The following is a 21969-nucleotide window of genomic DNA, read 5'->3' on the forward strand; positions in this document are numbered from 1 at the left end:
TAATACTTAAATTTTGTATAGCGCTTTTCTATATACCCAAAGTCGCTTTGACATTTTAGGACAAGCAAGACAAAACAACAGTAAAATATAAGAAAAAGGGTCGGACAAAACAGACAAACAGAACATTATATAAAAAAGAAAAGTAGCAACTAAGTCTATTAGTGGAGGGGAGGAAGCAGGGGATGCTCAGGTGAAGGCGAGGTTGAACAGGTGAGTTTTGAGGGAGTGTTTAAATAGTTCTATGTTGGGAGCCAGGCGGATGGGGAGAGGGAGGTCGTTCCAGAGGGAGGGTGCAGCGGCAGAAAAGGCCCTGTCACCCCAGGTCCGGCGCTTAGTCCTGATGGTTTTGAGAGTGTTTGCGCCGGCGGACCTGAGGCAACGGGTAGGGGCGTGGAGGGGGAGGAGGTCAGAGAGGTAGGAAGGGGCAAGGTTATTGAGGGCTTTGAAGGTGATGAGTAGTATTTCAAAGTTGATCCTGTGTTTGACCGGGAGCCAGTGGAGGTTTCAGAGGACCGGGGTGATGTGCTTTGTTTGTCAGGAGGAATTTGAACTGGTTCCTGTACTGGACTAGGAGCCACTGAAGTTAGGCGAGTATGAGGGTTATGTGGGCTAACCTTTTTAAACCGGTGAGGACTCTGGACTTTTTGGTGTCGTCTTTTAAAAGTGATTGCTTCAGTAAGGCTATATTTTTAAGGTGAAAAAAAAAATCTTGCAGATGTGATTGATATGGGCTTGGAATGAGAGTGTGGAATTGAGCTTTACACCAAGATTGCAGAGGAGAGGGGAATGAACTGGCCATCCAGGGAAAGTCCAATGTAACCAGCGTTTGCAAGTTGTTTGGCGTTGCCGATCAGGATTGTCTCCATCTTGCTGCTGTTGATCTGGAGGAAGTTGTTATTCATCCAGGAGCACAGATCCTCAAGGCAGGTGTTAAGGGTGGAGATTGTGTCGGTGGGGTTGGGTTGCATTTTAATATTTATCTGGGCGTCATCGGCATAGCAGTGGAAGTGGATGCTATGTTGTCTGATGATACGCCCAAGTGGGAGCAAGTAGACTGAAAACAAAACGGGCACTGACGCCTGTGGGACACCGCATGTCAGTGTAGTGCCATCCAATTTGTAAACCCCCAGTGACACGTGATATCTCCAGCTGGTGAGTTAGGAGGTGAACCACTTCAGGCCTGTGTAGGTCTCATAGGGCGTTGGAGGACTATGGTCCACGGTGTGGAATTCCTCGCTCTCATGGAGTTGGACCAGGATACTGGGTTACCCGGAGTCGGCTGCCATCAACAGGTCATTAACAACTTTTATCAGAGCTGTTTTCATGCTGTGTGCAGGCTGGAAACCGGATTGGCTTCATAGAGTTGATTTTCAGAAGATGTGACTGGAACTGTGAGGCTAAGACATGAAGGCAGCCATTTTGGATACAGCATTCAAAGACCCACTACTGCTTACAGTTCACCTACAGTGCACAGATAATCCACCAGAGGGCAGAAGACATGTCAGATTGCATACAACAGGTTTTTTTGTTTAAATTAGATACATTTGAATTTGATAGTGATGAAGTAGATGTCTCAAAAAATCTTGTAGCAAATATGATACAACAGGGATGATAGGGTTAAGTAAAAACAATATGCCATATTTTGGGTTAACAGAAGAGGGTCCACAAGTGGCTGCTGTATTTGCAAAATGTATATATGGCCTCTAGTCCCAAGATGTAATGATTAAGCCATATTTCATCGTTCTGTGAAGTTGCAGTGAACAGTAGTTTTAAAATTATGTGCAGTTACTAACCTTTCCCACATTTTGACTCCCATATATTTCAGACCCTACCAATTTTTTGAATCAATAAACCAAGGTTATTTGCTGAAACAGCACTAAGTATGAAATATAAGGAACTATATTTTGTGAGTGTGTCGGCTGTGCACTGGAAGTGTATGAAGCAGTAACACTATATGACCAGCTGCACATGCAGGACGGGTATATTTTATCCTAAATAAATGCCCCAAGTAGTGAAAGATTCAATTATTTGGAAAGGTTCTATAAGGATTTAAAGTCAGAATGAATTTTAAAGACCAAACCATGGCAGAGGAACAGAGGAAAACATGGTGTAACCTGTTGTAGCGCCATCTTATGGACCATTTGAATGGGGAATGGATGTTTGAAAGTAAATAGGGTAAAAAGGGTAAATAGCTTCTTTATGTCTTATTAATGAGCCTAAAACATGTCATTAATATTGACTATTCACACAAGCATGTATTAGCTGCTGAATTTTGATTGGCCATGGCTTATCATTTTGTTGAGAAAGCCAGATGGAACTTTAGGAGATATGACCAAATGTAACAATCTTTGTGGCAAATCGTAGAACATATTTCTCCATTTGCACCGAGATGCAAAGAGAGGTATCAGATTTAAAAATCACCTGTGACTGTATTGGGTGGAGGTAAGGACTGTTTCTTACGCATTCATGTTGGTGAGTAAACAAAGCAATGTACATCTATTTGCTGTGTCTTTATCAAATATGTTGCACAGATCATCAGGCCAAGGTTCTCCACTATCATGTCTTTTTGTGCAAACTTTGTAAACTCAAAGTATCAAAGTGAAAGAAGAGATGGCTTTGAAATTGTTCCCTAAATATAGAAGATGCACTGTCAGTTGAAAATACATGGCCTGGGATAAATTTCCTCATTAAAGTGTCATACACAGAATGGGTTCTACAAGTAGTCAGGACAGGAGGACAGAAATCAGTTAATGCGGATATAGAACACGCCTGTAAATACATAATGCATATAAAATGCTTTACATTTCCTTCTTTAATTAATGGATAATACACACTGTTTTTGAATTGAAGGACAACACGCATAAAGGATCTGCAACCAATATTTTTTTCTCATTTTTGGATATATTTGAATGTAAAATGAAGCAAGTATTTTGGACAGATTTAGCTATGTAGAATATGCTTTGGGCAGGATTCTTCTGCAACACCAGGAAGTTACATTCAACACATGTTACAGTTCAGTGGAGACAGCTTCTAACAGATAAAAGGAATGATGCATCTTCGGGATTTAGGGTAATCTTCAAATTGTTCACGGTAAAACCTGGAGAAGATGAACAGTATAGTAAAGTACAGATTATAGTACAGAGGATAGACAGTGGATAAGATCTTGGCTACAATATCTGTGTGAAACTAGGTCTGTATACTATTTATATCTCTGCTGGTACCTGTGATGGTTGTGGGCTCTGGGGATTATGAAACACCAGGAGAAGAAGGTGAAGGAGAAGGAGGGTAAGGAGCAGGCTGCTATGGTGTAACCCAACCATTCCAGAATCTCCCCAAAATAGTTTGCGCATGACACATACTCAAACAAGCCTCCTGCAGTGAGAAGAACACGATAGGTCATCTGAAAGATTATATGAGAAGAAGGTTTTGGCTTATGTTAAACTAGCTACTAACTACTACTGTTACCTCTGGGAATCTTGTAGGTTGTTTCCCCAGGTTTTCTGAGGTTGCGAAGAATGCTGTCACTGTGGATATTGATCGCCATTCCCAGGTAAAACAATATTGATCCTAAAAAATAAACATTGGTTGTAGAAGTCTCTAACAGCTCTAATTAAATAGTGTATCATCTAATTCCTATCTCATGAATATAATTTTTTGTTATTTAACCAACAGTAATGATATATTTCAAATATCTCTCTCTCTCTCTCTCTCTCTCTCTCTAAACCTTCAAATCTTTCTCTTTGAATAACTTCAAAGCAACTAAAGAGGGATTCACCAATCACAAGCTGTATAACTGTCAGCCATGTTGTTTCATAGGTGGCACAGTGTAACAAGTAGTGTCCCTGCATGAGGCCGTTGGCCACACAGAAGGCTGATGCATACAGCATGATGTCAACAGGAAATGGCTGTCCACAGGTCAGTGGGGCGTAGATAAACGTCCTGGAGTTACAAAACACATCATGATATACAGATGGCAGCGTGATAATGTGCATGACTGGTGGGTCTGCTTGCAAGAATTGGACCATTGAAAACAATTCTGAAGACATAAGTGTGGAGGTGGCGTAACTTGGGTGTGGGGTGGAGATGAGAGCTGTGCAATATCTGCCTCAGGAATGGTTTGTTTGTAAACTTGGTGCAACTATTGCTACTACTGCTACTACTGCTACTGCTACTGTTACTGTTACTGTTACTGTTACTGTTACTGCTACTGCTACTGCTACTTCTACTGCTACTGCAATGTTCCACACAGATAAAAAAAATGCAAAAACTATACAAATGCAATAACATTGCAAACAAAAAAACTAAAAAAATGTCTTTTTAGTAGTGGTATGTTTCATTACATACTATGCCAATATTATCTGCTCAACAGAATTAGCATAACTGATATGTCTATTACAAGGGGATAGAGGTGGAGAGTGGACAGCACTATATTTCAACAGCATTATCACACTGGGTCTGCATTCTACTGAGGTGAAATAATGCCATTTCAGATGCATCTGATATTCTGAGCAGACTGCCTTCAATCCCATACATCCTTCCTACAATGCACCTCTTGTGGAGCTTTCAGACTCTATAAAGCCCTATATAAACCCATGCAGTTATGAATGAATTCATGCTGCATGCAAATATACTATTATACACTTAAAATGAATATTCCATATGATATTCTGTCTTTGGGATTAAGCTTTTGTAGGCTATTACTTTTATGAACAAATGTGGTTTAAAGTTCAATGGTTGAGAAGTGGAATAGAATTACACCAGATTCCACAGCGGAAAACTGTCGCTGCTAGTAACTTTTTTTCCTTCTTGGCATCACCTTACACGTGAACTGAGGCAAATGTGAGGGGAACATTCAGTCTGATTTTAAAAAGGAAAAACAAGCCTGTACCTCAGTCATTTATGTCTATGCTCTTATTTTGAGTTGTAAAGATGAGTTTTCATTCAAAATATAAAACGACATAAAATAGCTAACATGTAATACGCATGGCGTATAAATCTGAAAAGGCCTCTAATCAATTTCTCAGTCTTTGCTCTTTGGTCAGTTTCATATGGGTTTGTAATTCATCTCCCAGACACACTGACCTACCTGTGGAAGTAGTGCAGGCCAAACATCCCACAGAGTATATACATGCCCATCGAAGAGGCTTCATGTGCGGTGAACAGAAGAAGCAGCAGGGGGCACAGAAAAGCTGGAAGCTCCTGCAGGAACCAGGCCACGTTGGCTGGCATCACCCAGCCACTGGAGGAGGGGTCCTGATAACGTCCGTAAAATGCAGGGGTCTTCCAGAAACGCAGCAGGTTCAGCAGTGAACTCAGGATGAGGATGATGCTCAGGTACTGCAGCACGACCCCCTGGCACTCCATGGGGGAGGGAAGTGTGTGTGTCGATGGGGAGCTGATGTTCTGGTTTCAGTTAAGGTCCGGGTCCGGCTACAGGTCCTTGTCCTGTTATGTGGGGTACTGTACTGGACGGTCACAGGTAAGGGTAGCACACTGCTGGTCTGGTCAGCTCCTCCCCCGTAGCAGCAGCAAGGCGGAGTGAGACAGGCGAGCTGTGGCTGCGCTGCCTCATGGCTGAAATGAAATGTGAGAAATTTCGCCTGCTTGGCTTGGTTTTCTGTCTGACACGCAGGGTGAAAGGGAGGTGACATGATATGTTTGGGAAATCAAATGAGGATCTCATTCTGCCAGTGCTCCCAGACTTCCTGAATGCACTAAAATATGCCTCTGTAAAAACTGGGGTCATGACCTAATAACGGCAAGTCCTTTGATCTGATGAGCCCAGGAAGTGCTTACTGAGGAAACTGTTTTATATTCAAATTCTTTAATCATGAGAAAATTATTTGACTTTCTTTGTGGTTATACACCCACACCTATACACATACACAGAGAGAGCTGATGTTGCTCCATTGTTGCTTGGATTTTCATTTGGCTCAGTGTGAATCTCAGCATTGAATCCCTGTTGTTCATTTTTGCTTTCCTGTGCTTCTACTTTATTTCAACCAAAAGATTTTCTTATTCTTTTTTCTTTTCTTATCAAAACGCCTTCCCTGGGTCCTTTTCAAGCCCCACTCTTTTAATTGAGTTGTCACCCGCAGAGACTATAGTTATTATGCTTGTGGTGGACACATGGACTCCCTGTAAATATTACCCAGTCCATTCACTCTTAATTACCCATGAATCATCAGGATTCATTAGTCAGTCCGTGACAGAATGACTAATTGCCTCAGCGTGATCACAAAGAGGCAGAAATGTCTGACTGAAATTTGTCCTTACAGAAATTCAGTGTGGATTTCTGGACATTTCTACAGTCTTCTAATGTTCACCATCTGAACTACTTGTGATCTGTGTAATTACTGACATTACACAATACAATATAGCACTGACTCTTCAAACAATGATGTCATTTCTTGTTTCCTTATGCTGAGAAGTGCATTTAAAGACTCAGGACCGGCATATCAGATTTAAAAGGATGGCTGATGAACAAAAATGCGACACCATAACACCTCTTACCTCAAAACAAACAAAGAGTGAAGGTATCTGACTCGTTCGAATAATAGGGGTATTGGTTATGCCTTGGGTATAACACGAGGCCATGAAATGGCATGTCCTGATCTAGACCAAACCCAAAAATGATGGTCTGCAATAAGCTTGCCTCAGCTTTGCACAATAGCTATGATTACTGTCCTTTGTCTTGCTGAGAGGATTAACTGGGTGTGGAGGTGGCACTGACCCATAAACAACAATATGCACAAATGCTTTCTTAATGAATTACTGTTGTACACAGGAATGCAATTTCCCAGATATGAGTATCAGCAGGAGGGGGATATTATTAAATATTTCTTGGGGCAAAAAAGCAAGTGTGGACAATTGTGATGTAAAAAAGAACAGAGTTACTGTCCCATGACCAAAACAGATACCAGGATGTCCAATCTTTGGCAATTCGTGATCCTTTTGACAAACAGCTTGGGAAATACTGTGAAACCATGGCCCAACAATCTGATGTGAAATCTGTATACACAGATGGCTTAGCACGTCCTGCACACTATGCTTGCTGTCACTGCATGCCCTGAATACCACGGACAAACAATACAGTTCAGAAGAATGTGAAGCACAGATGTTTAATCGTAACCCACTGATTGGTCTCAAGGCAGAATGGACAGTGACACGGAAATGGCACTGTCTCTTGTGTGGTCTTACTGAAGCACAGCATACCCACACCGTTGGCTGTGTAGTCTAGCTGAAGCACAGCATGCATACTCTACACAAGCCACTATTGCTTGTTTGACATACAAGAAGGCAAAACATTCACCTACATTGCCTGGTCAAACTGAGGTAAAGCATACATCTACAGTCTTTTGTATATTTCCTACACACAATTACCTTTTTCTACATGTCTGATGAGGGAACCTGAGATGGCCGTAATGGACTTAGCAAAAGAAAGACTCTGCCTCGTTGGGGAAATTATCACAGTAATTTACTCTTTGCCAGATATTACCTTTGGAAGTTTGTTACAACACAGGTTCACCAAAGAAATAAAACAGAACACAATCAGAAGAGGAAAGATCATGGGACGTAGTAGTTGTATAATTACTACAAGCAACAGCTACACTGGTGCAGGGCAGCACAGGAAAGTTCCTTACTTGCCTTAGATGTGAATAGAGGATATTTGAGATTTACACCGTCTTGGCATTTCGATCTCAGCTGAATAGACTCTCCCATTCTGTTTCTTTCCAGTGGGGCTGCAATAACAGGCCAACTGCCCTTGGCCACACACCATGGATTAGATTTCATTTGCAGAGTTGGCCAGTCTTCCAATATTTTCTTCACTGGGACCACAGACATCCGGTGCAGTTCACAGCATTGGTTGAAGGGGCCAAGCCCTGCCATCTGAACAGGGAATCTCTACTGGCGACTGAGTTGCAATATGAGTCTGGTGGGCCATTGGAGCAGCACTCTATTCGCCTCCTTAAAGGAACCGCTTTAGTGCTACATCATGATCTCATCATGTCCGCACAAACTTGCGGAATCTATTAAAATGTCTAAATGCCTACAATTTTAATGTGTTTTTAGCAGACTAATGATAACAAGGAATATGAGAGGTAATTTAATCCAATTAAACTGTAGCTCAAACGATTGGCTAGATTTATAATGCAAGGAATAGTGTTTTCTATTTCCCATAAACTTCAATTGAGTAAACCCACTGGACTTGAAGCATGCAGCTTTGATGTGAGTTTCAGGGATAATTGCACTGGGCTCTCCAGGCTTTCACATCTAAATGGCACGGAACAGATTACGTTTTAAAACCCTCTGTGAATATCATGTGGATTATTTTGCAGAGCATTCAAGTACATCAAGTAATTTGCACTGATTCAATTGACTGATTAGCACCATGTCCTACTTAAACATTTGTGCTATTTTAAGTGTCGATAATTGTTTTACAAACAAGAGCAAACCTCTGGACTCATGAACAAATACTCATGGCTTTTGCTGCTTACACATTACGCGGGTAGACCGTGTGGGTAAAAAGAAAATTAAAGATATTTTGTGCAAGCTGACTTCCTGATGGCAGCATTACTATTCTCCAAGTATGCGTTTGAATTATTGACTGAGATCATTGTGCACCAGTGTACACATTGCACACAAGGAGTGTTCCTACAATATCTAGAGAGCTCCCTCTTCTGACAGAAAGAATTCTGGTTGGATCTGCAGCACTTCCATTACGTGGCAAAAGGCCCAATGTTATTCACCATCAAATGAATCTCTTGCCAAAATTCTTTACACTGTTCCACTAAGGACTCGATCATGAAAATATGTGAGGAGCCTCCTAATGAGTCATTTTCTGTAATTACAAGATAACATCTGATTGTACATTCAGCTGAAATCTGTTCCAAGATTACACTGCAATCTTTGTCTACTTTGTCTAAGAAATATCTTGTTTCAGTTCTGTGTTGGCTGGCCCCTTCAACTGACTAGCAGAAGGCAAATCTCCTTATGAGAAAACAAACACTGAGGGATGAAGAATGTTCCTACAACAAGCATCTAGAAATTCATGTCACATCACTGCAAGCAAGGCCTGAAACATTGAGCGGACTGACAGGACCCAGGATAAAACAAACAGGCAGCCTCCTGCTAGACCACAGCAAAGACATTAATACCAGCCAATTGAACACAAAGAAGAAAAACACATCAGGGCACTTTTCACTTATTTTACTCAGTTTTTTTTTTCTTTGTAACATTGGGCATGACCCTTGTGTCATATCTGGCAAGCATTCGTTGATGCTTCATCAATGTAACCTGAGATTAAAATAAAAATAATAATCAAGCTCCACTACTCCTTGACATTGATGTGACAACGTATTAAACTTAAAAGAATGTTACTTGCTATGAAGTAAAACATAGACATAATAGAAATCAACAAAACAACAAGAAGAGAAAAACAATCACAACAAGGGGAACATTCTCCAGACTGGGGGGTTGTGCAGAGTTTTGCCGAGAGTAGACATAGATGCGGTCCTTCCTCTGAGGGAAACGAGGGTGGCGTTGAAAAACAAATGGCTGGTCCAGCGCTGCAGAAGATGGGGAGGGAGGTTGGGGTGGTGACATGCGGTTCCCTTCTGCCCCACCAACCGGGAGTTGGAGAACACAGAGCATTACATCATCGACAAAAAACAAAAAATAAGGACATGTAACAGTGACCCAAGGCACATCTGCATGGTGTGAACTGCTTCAATGTTTCAACACAACAATTTGAAACACTCAAGACTACATGATTTTTCTTAAATCGGTTTTCTTAAATCTATTTTTTTTCTTCCCTTGGTGGAGCTGTGGAGAGGGCACAGGCTTTATTTAATTGACAGGTGTCACAGGAGGTGATGTGGTGAGGAAGAGGGTGTCTTGTTGCATTGTGCTCATCGGGGGAGGTTATGGAACAGTACAATATGGGAGGGTTAGACAGCTAGCCTACAGCAGAGCAGAACTATTACAGTGTGTTAGGATCCCATGTTATTATTTTTTTCCCTCTTCTTTTCCTGGTGCACACCAGAGTCTTACCTGTAAAATCCCATTGCTACCAGGGCCTCTGGGAGCTGTTCCATGTGCACAGAGGACCACCAATAGGGGGCACACTTCAAGGCAGGGCACCTCCTGCGTTCAAACCCACTACAACACTGCCTACTCATCTACATACAAATTAGGGCGATAATAAAAACTACTACAAGCTTAATGAAATAAAGCAAAAATATATGAATGCAAAGGAAAGGATGACATCGTAATAGACGAGTTTTTTTGGTTTATATATATATATATATATATATATATATATGTATATATATATATATATTTGTCATACAGCTGTGGGTTAGTGAACTTGGTAGTGTGTAGCCCTTTGTTAGGAACAACAAACAGCAGGCCTACATTGAAAACGTATGGCAGTAGCTACTTATACAGCTACTCTCAAGGGCTAACATGGATATAGCTAGTAGCAGTCCACTTTTTTCTCTATTATCAAGTATGACTAGGTGAAAGTCTTGATCACTTTCATATTTATGTTTCATATGTATTTTTTTTAATTCTTTTTATCACAACATATGCACTTAATCTACAAAGAGTGCAAATGTAAAGAGTATTTCTTTGTTTTCTTTTATTTCTAATATCATATCAGTATTTGACTGGATAATATAGGGACTCGATAACTCAAGTCCCAAAACCTGTTCCACCTCCCATCCAGCAAAACCCCAACCCTTGCAACTGAGGAACAAACACTAAATGCCATCCAAGACCATTCCAGACTGCAACTTCAAGCAGGAATTTCAACCCAGTGCTCTCAGTAATTAAACAGAGAGTGTGTGTCTGTGTGTCTGTGTGTCTGTGTGTCTGTGTGTCTGTGTGTCTGTGTGTCTGTGTGTCTGTGTGTCTGTGTGTCTGTGTGTCTGTGTACGCTCGAGGGGCTAGGAGTTCGTTTCTAATGCGTTACACATCAGCTCTGCAAGTAAAAGGATCCCAAACTGCATCTGACTTTGCAGGTCATTCTAAAAAAAGGGGGGAAATGGGAAGGGAGATATCCACACCTGACTGCAGAGACAGGTCAGGGGCGGTGGGGATACGACGGGGAAGGTGGGGGGGGCGGGGGTTTTGGGAGCCGCAATGGCCCCTGGGAAGGTTGACCTCAATGAACGATGAGAGCCCCAGCAGCGTAGCTCACAGAGCTGTCCTGCCAGTTTCTGCACTGGCTCGACTGGGCATAGTTCAGGAAAGAGAAGTTCATGTCCATACCAGTCTTCTTCAGTTCAGCCACAGCCTTGAAAAACAAGCACAAACAGGCGCACACAAACAAGCAACACACACAAACACACGCACACAAACAGGAACACACACACACACACACAATCCCCAATAGCAAGTCAGAAACAGTGCATGGCAAATGAACCGTGATGCCAATCAGTTCCTCAGCAAATTAATATGGGCTTTTGATTCCCTTTCTGTAATTCAGTTAAGCCTGAAAACATTATGGGTCAGCTGATATGAGGTTGGCCCTTGGAAAAATACTCACATGCAAAAGCACTCCAATAGGATGGCGACCACATATAGTGTTGTGGTACTTCTTCAAGTAGTTGCTAAAAGACATAGGATCCAACTGTTCTATGATTCCCATTCCCTGTGGAAAAATAAAGCACTTTTAAAACAACTCATCAGATTGTATGCATACAATCCATGCAAAATTGATTAAAAAGATATGGTTGAACACAGGATTCATTAAAAGATTTAAAAGGGGGGGATGCTTGACTGGCTTATCCAATAATTTAGTTTGAGCACATCTGGCACTGGATAGACCTCTGAGGCTGCAATTAAAATTCTCCAGCTATATTTCAAGACTGTTCGCATGGCAACATCCTGCGCAGAGAACACAGTCCACAGGAGGTATCCTGCCAGTGTTACATCAGAGCTCAGTTTCATTGCTTTTGGTAGTTCACCTATACGGCATGGGGCGCCCCACAGCTTTCTGGAATGTTAATGAAACAAACAAAAACACCACAGAGAGAAACTATTCACCGTTTTGTCGAGGTGTTCAATGGATCTGTAAATCTCTCCTTGGCTTTCATCGTAGTATGTGTACCGGAACCGTTGACCTTTAAAGAGACAGAGCATGTCAGAGGAGACCCACAAGCATGTCAGAGACACTATTAACACGCTGAGGTACGCATGAAGGTATGCCACTCAGACAGCGAACGTAAATGACATGTGATGCCAACTTAACTGAGAGAGGCCTACAAACAATGAAGAAATGGGTATGAGGCAAGACATGTGGTGGACACAAGAGCCTACCCCAGTGGCAGAAGTCTGATGAGATAATGAAGAGGTTGCTGGGGTCGGCCAGGTACTTGCTGAGCAGCTTCCCGTACTCCTGCTCTTTGGTCTCGCTCAGGGCGCCCACCAGCACGGGGACAATGCTGAACTCGTCTTTATGGCTGCAGCCGCAGGGGGGGAGAGAAATGGAGACGGGGAGAAAAAAAGTTCACCCTGAGGTGCTGAGCCAACACTTCTGAGTTATAGTTTGTGTATGTGTGTATATGTGTGTATGTGTGTGTACGTGTGTGTGTGTGTGTGTGTGTGTGTGTGTGTGTGTGTATACGTGTGTGTGTGTGTGTATATATGTGTGTTAGCAGTGTATGGAGAAGGGGGTAAGGGGGTAGGTGAAGTGGCTGACAGTTCCTACATTAATAGCTGGATCCATTAATCACTGGGCATCCATCTCTGAGAACTAATTAAGAGTTCCTCTAAGCACTGTAAACAGATCTATCTAGCCTAATGGCAGGAGCTGGAGGCGATGAATTAGTGAGAGGAGGGGAGCGCTGGGGCTCAATAATGTCCGTATCCTGCTTTGCATACAGATGAGGGCAGGACGCCCAAGCTCTGCAATCTGAAGAGCTGGACAGACCAATAAAGAAATCTCTCAGTGCCACATTGGATTTGCATAATAATGGACTTCTTATGAAAGTACATATTACTTCACGTTGCTAACCTTAATTCTACATACATCTTGTAGGAATATGCACCAATTTAGAAGGTAAATTGTAATTCTTAACTCTATATTAAGAGGATTGTACAGATGGACATAAAGTGGGGATGGTATAAAGCATAACGTGGATTCCCAGTCCCAATAATCACTAGGGGAATCTCCTAGAATTGCTCTCACATTCCAGAAGATTTAGGATCACTTGAATGACATCACATAACAGGATAAGCATGTGGAGGAGCACTTACAGCAATTTCACAAAATTAACTGAGAAATACTTTCTGGAGGACTGGGCTTGCCCGGCAGTAGCACTGAGACACAGCACTGGGTGCGGAGAGCTCCTACAGCTTAGTGGGGGTGGTGAGAGATAGAGAGTGATAAACACCCTTTAGCCCTACCTCTCCATGGCTTTAGCAGTGTAAGGCAGGTGCATCTCAATGCTGTGCTCATCTTCGTCCGTCTGCAGGCTCATCCGCTCGAACATCCCCGTTTTCCAGAGGTCGGCATAAACTATGCAAATACAGGGCGTCAAAGGAGGTAAAACCCAAGAGCCCACGGCACTACGACTCTAGTTATGCAAATACACTAAACTGTGAACTTAGGTCTTTCGGTAGAATTCTTGGCAGCGCCTCAAACAAGACAAAATCGTGGTGGAGCGCTGGCTTCCTGGGAGTTGTTTTTGAGGTTAGTGTACATAACTGCTGTTTGATGAGGGTTCCGATTAAGACAACAACATCTGACAAAACAAACACTGAGGCGATTATTTTTCCATCCAAGTCTACAGATGTGAACGTGTGATACCAAGGCCAAAAGCTGACCACAAGGCCAGTGTTTTCACACAACATAGAAAGTTTATCGTTTTTCCTGTAAACAAAAGTTACTTGCCGTGTTGGACAAAGCTCAGATAGCCCTCCGGAAACCTCAGATGTTATTAGTATTCTAGCTACAAATACTTCAGATACGAAAACACAACCTTTGACAAAATTCTGGTGCAGTTTAATCAATCTTGATCACGCTAAATAGACTCGTCTGTTAAGGAATTGTTGGTAAATTATGTGTTTTTGCAGACTGTATAGATTTCTGCCGTAGTTGTCGAGATGCACTTCTACTCAATGCAAGATGGGCTCTAGATGGATGGAAGTGATGAATTACCCTTCTGGTCGATCTTGAGGTCGTACAGCGGAGTTTTGTAGACTTCAGCAGGCGAGAGGGCGCAGCGGGACAACGGCACGTGGTGCGAGGGTCCCAGGATGAACACCCTCCGGCTGCAGTTACAGATGGTCACAGCAGAGAAGGGGGACTTGATTAAGGCATTCAACATTGATGTTAACTGTGTCAATCAATATAGATAGACAGGAACCTGTCTGGTCTGAAAGAATGTCGATATCATTTAATGTTTTTTGTGACCGAGGAAAGCTTTTGGGGAAAGCGGTCCTTGTATGGGATCTAGGTAATGGCAGTCTCTCTCTACAGTTTATGTCCACTTTATGTCAAAGCTCCTCATCACCCCCACGGAGCTGGTTCCACCATGACTTTCCCAGAATCTGTGGGGTGGGGAGCCTCACAGTTTACAGCAAACCACAATTTTTTGCCTTCACAGCACAAGCCAACTCTGATAGTGTTTATCTTTGCTAACTACTTCAAGTCAGACCTACACTTTCTGAGGGATAGTTCATGGAAACAGTGTAAAGCACTCACGTGATAGAGGGGTCCACCTGTTTGTAAGCATGGGCTGCACAAGCGCCGCAGTAGGTATATCCAGCATGTCTGCAACACACACAGCAGGGTCATTCCATGCCACATCACCAAGGAGGTCCACACATGATTCCCCTCAGTTTTTCTCCAAATGTTCATCATGCCATTTATTTATCACTGTTATGCTGTTGTGTGGGAAATGGGAGCAAAACTATTAAGTTGAATTGTAAATGTATCCTCTGGTGACCTAGCAACATTAACAACAAGCCTCGGCCACGATTCCAGAATTAATGCGACACACAATATTCCCATCATCCAGAGGGACAAGGGGGAGGGGTGATTTCATGAGAACGTTTTCAAATTGTGCAACAAATTGTGTCCAATAAGTTTGTAATACCAAATTTGCAAAAGGTTATCTTCAGATCAAGCATCACAAAAGTTACCATTTGGATTTTTGATTTTCGTTTGTCCGTCACCGCCAATTAAAATAGTCAGCATATCCGCCAAAAAAAAGGGCGCTCATATCTCCGCCAATCTTTGGTCACTTAACATGTAACTTGCTGCGAGTGCATACGGCCATGTCCTTGACATAGTGACATCAAGTTTCCATGGCAACCATTCCATTCTGGTCTGCTTGGCCCCCTTGGCACTGCTTGCAGCTATATTCCGTGTTGGTTTTTCCCTGATACATGTACAGATTTCATATGTGAAAGGGGCTCACAACGTGGTACGCAAATAACGGTGTAGGAGAGACTGATGTCTAACTGCAGACTGGCCCATCATGTCCAAAGCTAGCAAACAAGTCATCACAGCATCCCTGTACCCACAACAAAAACAAATTAACCCACACATGCATCCCTATTTAGAGAAGTCACTAACGTGACTTTATATAGATTTAGCCAATGCCCATTTAATATTTCATATAAACTGTATAAAGACATTTTTATATATATATATATATATATATATATATATAATGACATAGCCTAACCGATTCCTACATTATGATACATCTGATACAATTGTGCTATCGTGACAACACTACCTACATGATTTTCAAACAGCAAAAAGACATTACAAATATATTGGAATTGGGAGCAATGGTGCAGGTCTAAAATCATGCAAGAAATAAAATGACCCAAATCTAACCAAAAGGTGAAATGTGATTGTTGAGATTTAGCTCATAGTTCATTTACATGTACGCCTTTATTATATCCATATTCCATCTTTGTGGCTAGATGACCAGATGAGATCAGAACAGACTTTGATATTTCAGATCATCACTTTTGTGGGAAAATATCTTAAAAAGAATCAAATCCAACATTTCATCTGGCGAGTGCTCACACATGCTTCCACTAACATAGACACGGTATATTGTTTTTTGGAGTTATGGTGAAAGTCTGAAAATGCTGCAGATGGTAAAATAACACAACACATAGCATGATATAGCTGTGTAAAATTGTCCATTTCTGACATTAGGGAAACGTTTCCGTAGTCAAACTTCAACGTTGTTCGAAGAATATTATGTTCAGCCGATGTTAGTGTTGGCAATTAAATGGGATTGTGAAATTCTGACATAATTAACATTTATCTATTGTATTTTTAACTTAAAAATGCATATATTGTAAAGTCATCATGTGCGTAAGTTGATACTTACTGGTACAACATGATTTATACCACAAAAACCCTTTATTTTTCATCAGCGTGTGATTTGGCAGTGTGGCCATGGCTATGGATGGATGAATTCCTTTTTAATCTTAAAATGCATTGGTGAATGGTGATTTTTATAGCTATAAAAATGCAGTTTACTTTTTCTGACCTCAAAATAGCAGTCTTAAATATGAGCATAATATTATTTGGGGTCATTGAGAAACAAATTTACAATTTTCTATATAGCATAACTATGGATCAGTGTTTCTTATGTCAAAATTTTACAAACTTACATAACTGCCACCACTGTCATATGAAGCTTACAAAACATTTGTGCTATTTATCTAGACCTTCACCACAAGTCCAAATCACAATATATCTATAAGTGTCTATACTAAATTAAGTATATGTATGTATGTATGTATGTACATCACACAGGTCGTATTGTTTTTCTCTCTCTCTTTTTGAGATATTTTTCCCACTGATGTGGCCCTTTGAAATCTCAAGGTTTGTCCTGATCTCAATATAATGTGATTGAAAATACAAATAATACTCATAGAAGTCATCTATTGAAATATGGATACAAAAAAGGCATACATGTGAACTGTATGCAAGGCTTCCACATCCTAGGTAATTGCCAACACTGACATTTCACCCTTTGTATTTACACAAGATTTAGGACATCTTATTTCTTGTATTATTTTAGACCCACAGCCTCAAACTGCAATCTATTTGTAGAGTCTTTTAAATTACATGTTATTTAAAAAAAAAAAAACACATGTAGATACTGAATTTTTGTCAGTGGAAGAATTTCTGGGCTCTGAAATTTTGCCTGTGAAGTATGAGTATACATGATAACAATTTTGAGGAAAAACTGAAGGGGTTCATGTGGAAAACCTTTTTGATTTTAGGCGATTTGGCTTGGAATGACTCAATATACATCAGAATCAGGTGTTTCAAATCAATAGCATGGACAATGGAGGTGACAGGAAGAGTTAGATAAGATGAATAGCCTTACTAGTGCTGCATCAAATAGAAAAAGAAAAAAAAACTTGCTGGATGATATTTTCTGCAGCAGAAAAGCTGTTGGCTTGACATTTTCACAATGCTTACGGTGCAATGATGGCTCTAGCAGGCTTATCTGTGCATTGTGCTTGAGATAACCAGCCCTCTAGTTGTGCGTTCAGCTGGGATCCTTCAGAGAAAAGGGGAGGAAGAAGAGGAGGGTGTGATTAAAACTGATCAATACATCACAGTCTCTCTGAGCCTCTAATTTGTCCTTTTAAATGGTGACAGCAGCACTGACAAACCCATTAATTGAAAAGCACATCTAATGTGGCACTGCTGGATGACCTGAGAGAGCACTGTAAGCCTCTGATCACACACAATGTGACTAACCAAATCCATATTAATAGATTGTTCAGGGAACTGCACCAAACCAAATATCTGACAAACCTCAGTGGCATTCTTGGGTGGTTCAAGGAGAAACAAAACAGGTTCATCCCCTACAAACAGTTCTTCAACCATCCATTGAGACAGTTGATGCAACCTAACCCGTACTTGGAATGACCCACTTGCTGACCTTTGAGAGGAGTCAATAGCAATTTGGCATTTAAAGAGAGAGACTACATGTTGTAAAGCCAGCATGACCTCCATTTTGTTGCAGTCATCATTGTGGCTGACTGCCTTAATATTTCTATTAATGCACAAGCATACTGCACGGGAGACATAATGCCCTCAATGAAAGCTTAACAGAACAGATGTAGAGATAGTGTTGCAAGTCTAGTGATGGAGGACAACACACTCCATCCATTGTTGTTTTACACGTAGACATATATTACTATGACATATAGTAGTGAAAAAGACTGTAATCCTTTAATTTGGCACAAAGTCTGACAAGAACAACGTTACGTTTTACTGATAATTTCACAGTACTGCTTTAAACTCAGGCAACTGTATCTTGTGTCGTTTCCCAACCAGATCTTCCGAGTTTAAACGGTATTGGAACGCAAACATGTTTTGTTTCGTTAAGGTGCAATATGACACCTTAGGTAGTAGCCCTGCCCATTCTTTTGTTTACCATATGGTTGTGCAAAAGCCAACTAGTCTTCTCTGTCAGTTAAAGAATGGATTAACGGATTAAAAGCGCAGCAATAACATTTATAATCAGTTCAGAGTCCGTTCATCAATACCCACTGGTGTTTGGATGAATCGGCCTTCTTGGACAAAGACACTAACTAGGGTAACGCTAATGCTGCCTATGGGTGTTTACACTCAGCTAGCTTGCTACCAAACTGGCCAACACAGCAGTTGATCTCAAATACAATTGAATTGGTTTACCAACGTAAAAAGACGTGGGGCTATTCTTTTATTAGCTGACTAGGTATTGCAAGACCTGTCGTCATTCCAAAAAGATGCTGCACTAGTCATATTCACAGTTCACTTGGCAAGCTGACAAAAGCCTTACAGTAGGCTATGCATTCATTGTGCTAGACTACATTAGGATTTTCTCGTTTTCAACAAAGGCACTCTAGTAAAAAGTGCTGAGTAAGCCAGAGCACACAGTGGACCAGCTAAACGGTGCGGCTAACGGTATTTTCTTTAATTCTGTCCCCCCCCCCCATCTTAAATGTTTAGCATTTAAATAACGCGGAGAGCGCCCAAGGCTAACAAGCCAGCGTTAGCCAACTTGGAAAGCAAAACCCTGGCTAGCTGTGCAGACAACAAATGATGGCCAGTGCGATGTTGTTTGTTATTCCGTGAAACACCGACAAATATTTTGACAAGACCAGCTAGCCTCATTTACTTAGCAGGCTAGCTACTCTCCCGTGTTCAAGTTTTAAAGCGGAGTTTTATATTCCCACACATTCATTTGATATCAGCCCCTATAACCCCCCCCCCCAACATAGGTCAATGTTTCATTATGCACTTTAATATCACCTCAAACTGCTTTTGTGGCTTGCTAACTGCACATGCTAACTCTGATGGTTTCAGTTCAGCTAGCTTGGATTTGCATTAACCATCCAATACAGCAAACGATGAGTAAACTAGTATGGCCTTAATCAGGTTAAGTAAACTTAGATGGTTGTTGAACATGATATAGTTGACAACTTGTTCAGACCTTTTTACCAAGTCTGCTTCCGAGACAAAATCAAGAGCTAGCTAGCTAGCATAAATAGTTTACTTCTAGGTAACCTTTACGCTTGCAGCATAAAAAGTCAACGGCAGATGATATACATTCTGCCACAGGCTTAAACGTTATAGCAGTGATATCTAGCACGGTTTAATTGGTCACAAATGGTTGACAATCAATTAACGGTAGTTTTAAAGTAGTGTTAACTGATATATCGCTAGTGCCGACTGATTGCCAAGTCTTCTGTTCAACTAACGTTAGCTTTGTGACTAGCTTCCGGTGCAATTGGTCGGTCACGGGTGCATGGGTGCTATTGGAGTTAGCTTGCACTTTAAAGTAAAATAAAATGGGACACCGAGTCTGTTTGCCACTGAACGACTAGAAATAAAAAAAGTGATATAAAAATCGACTGCCAACACAGCTGACAACAACTGCAATGATTGGCTAGTAGAATAGCACGATCTCCTTTGTGGAAATCTCTTGAGGCATTTAAACATGCACAGCTGATCACTACCCCCACCCGTTGTTAGCTACTTCCCCGGACCTCGGCCGAGAAAACATTTATACACCCTTTGTCTCCGGTTCTACCTGAGGCCGTGTACCAGCTGCCGGCATGACTTGCTTCTCTGCACACCATTCGGTTCGACATCTTAGCACTCGAGCCTCCTATCTTGGTCACCTAGAACCGTTTTCAAAGAAAAAAGTGGGGAAAAATAAGGACAACAACGACAAAATCGGTAGTGAACGACAAGAGGAGCTGTCGGTCGAAGATGGTTAACGTGGATTATACCAGTAAATTACAAAGTGTTTAAGACAACACTTCTGTAAAAGGGCCCAGTCAATTCTTCAAAATGTAGCCAGCCGCACGGTTGACAAAGTCAGTTTTGGAAGAACAAAAGCTTGAACCAGTTCATCCGAGTGCTGCCAAATTTGTACTCTAGTACAGTTTGGCATAACTCGGCTGCCGTGCTTCAGGATTTGGAGATGCCCCATTGGTTGTTTTTTCCCCCACAGCTTACTCCGATTGGTCACTTTGTTTCGACAGGTAAGAGGCGTGTATAAATCGTTCAAGAGATTACGTAAGAGAAAGGGGATTGGTCACTTCACAGCATTATAGAAAAACGATTTGCGGAAAAATAATTGTGGGTGTGGTTTACATTGGATTGCTTGAAGCTGCTTGATCTACGAATGAAAAGGCTGGATTGTCAACCTTGTCACTATGGTCTGAATGGAAGGGTAGACACCAATGTTGACTGACATCCAGCCATCCTTTACAGATTAGTTTGTGGTGGGCACAGATAACCTATTGGGAAGTTACGAAAACATCATGAAGAAAGTGCTTAGTCTTCCATGTTCTAGCTTGCAAAATTATTTATGAGTGGTATTTCTTGCGTAAGTGATCTTACTTCCTAACATTACTAACATAACATCCTAACAGAGTACCATTATGATTTTATTAAAAATGACAACCCAAATACTCTCTCATGAATTAGGACACAGTCAGCACGAAACAGTCCAAACAAAAAAAGAATTCAACACTTTTAACCGTCACTGAAACAGATAGTCAGGTGAACAACAAACCATGATGTTAACCTAATTAATCACCCATGAAAATGTCCACAGTTTTGTGATTTTTTTCTCTGTCAGAAAATAGGTGTCTTGATTTAATTTTACTTGTGTGAAGGGTTTTAATCAGATCTGCAATCATGAGATTGCTATTTATTGCTACTCATTGAAAAACTACATGATGTATCTCTCTGTGTGTACAACAATTATACACAGCCTGCATGATCCTTACAGTATGTTTGTGTTTGTTCATGTTCATCTTTTAAAACATTAGTCTGAATCTGATTGCCACATGTTAGTTGTAATGATATTACTGATGTTTATTAGGATTGTGGATACTCTAACTGCATCACAGCTAAACAAACACCAATTTGTATGGTGTCTCTTGTGGGTTCAACAAACTGGCTCAGTTTATGTATGAGCGTATTAGAGCGTAGATAAGATACATTATTTAAGAATGTACCTTATGTACCACTAGAGGGCACCATAGCACAAGAAAAGCCATTGCTGCACAATGGATAGATGTAAGTATAGCCTTAACTGGGTACAATTAAAACCTGACTAAAGACATGTGGCGTGTTCAATAACAGATGTTCGTGTTTGGTTTCATGAAATATAGCAAATGTGGCATGGAGAGTAATAAGAGAGCAGCTTCAAGGTAAACTGTCCATTTATGTGCATTGCACCTCGTAGGAGATTTCCATTTGCCTCGTGCCTCAATTTTGAAATGGAGCAAGTTATCCATACATTAAACATTAAGCCCTGCTGTCTGTCTTATCATTACACTGTCAAAACTACTGAACCTCAGGTTCATGTTGTGCACTTACTGAAAAAAAAAACTAGTAATTGACTCTAATCATCCTTTTCACCTTTGTAATTATAGTGAAATTGCACTTCATAGTGATTACAT

General features: G+C 41.2%; 2 protein-coding genes across 3 annotated transcripts; both read right to left on the reverse strand.

Annotated features, from left to right (window-relative positions):
* Positions 1–2088: 2088 nt before the first annotated feature.
* LOC105911574 (3-oxo-5-alpha-steroid 4-dehydrogenase 2-like) lies at positions 2089–5572 on the reverse strand. Its single transcript, XM_012840393.3, has 5 exons — positions 5087–5572; positions 3776–3939; positions 3466–3567; positions 3222–3372; positions 2089–3097 (listed from the first exon to the last, which is right to left on the reverse strand). Exons 1-5 carry the CDS (start codon positions 5362–5364, stop codon positions 3031–3033), a joined length of 762 nt encoding a protein of 253 aa, XP_012695847.1. The 5' UTR covers positions 5365–5572; the 3' UTR covers positions 2089–3030.
* A 3623-nt stretch (positions 5573–9195) lies between these two features.
* On the reverse strand, positions 9196–20444 carry memo1 (mediator of cell motility 1). Of its 2 annotated transcripts, XM_012840464.2 has the most exons (10): positions 20284–20444; positions 20082–20172; positions 17474–17555; positions 14714–14782; positions 14168–14280; positions 13414–13525; positions 12325–12467; positions 12052–12128; positions 11552–11656; positions 9196–11299 (listed from the first exon to the last, which is right to left on the reverse strand). In XM_012840464.2, the coding sequence occupies exons 2-10, from the start codon at positions 20140–20142 to the stop codon at positions 11168–11170; spliced, it is 894 nt and encodes a 297-aa protein (XP_012695918.1). In that variant the 5' UTR covers positions 20143–20172; positions 20284–20444; the 3' UTR covers positions 9196–11167. The 2 variants fall into 2 exon arrangements, with proteins under 2 accessions (XP_012695918.1, XP_012695916.1); XM_012840462.2 differs by having other exon boundaries at positions 20082–20444.
* Between the last annotated feature and the right edge of the window lie 1525 nt (positions 20445–21969).

This window comes from Clupea harengus, chromosome 13, assembly GCF_900700415.2.
Source record: "Clupea harengus chromosome 13, Ch_v2.0.2, whole genome shotgun sequence".
In the NCBI taxonomy this organism is placed as follows: Eukaryota; Metazoa; Chordata; class Actinopteri; order Clupeiformes; family Clupeidae; genus Clupea; species Clupea harengus.

Coding starts and splice junctions, on each gene's coding strand:
- LOC105911574 (XM_012840393.3), bottom strand. CDS start 5,364: ATGGAGTGCCAGGGGGTCGTGCTGCAGTACCTGAGCATCATCCTCATC. Junction 3,940..5,086: donor GGCCTGCACTACTTCCACAG/GTAGGTCAGTGT, acceptor TTGTAACTCCAG/GACGTTTATCTACGCCCCAC. Junction 3,098..3,221: donor AGAGCCCACAACCATCACAG/GTACCAGCAGAG, acceptor CATCTTCTCCAG/GTTTTACCGTGAACAATTTG.
- memo1 (XM_012840464.2), bottom strand. CDS start 20,142: ATGTCGAACCGAATGGTGTGCAGAGAAGCAAGTCATGCCGGCAGCTGG. Junction 14,783..17,473: donor GCTAGAGCCATCATTGCACC/GTAAGCATTGTG, acceptor TGTGTGTTGCAG/ACATGCTGGATATACCTACT. Junction 11,300..11,551: donor CTATTGGAGTGCTTTTGCAT/GTGAGTATTTTT, acceptor TTGTTTTTCAAG/GCTGTGGCTGAACTGAAGAA.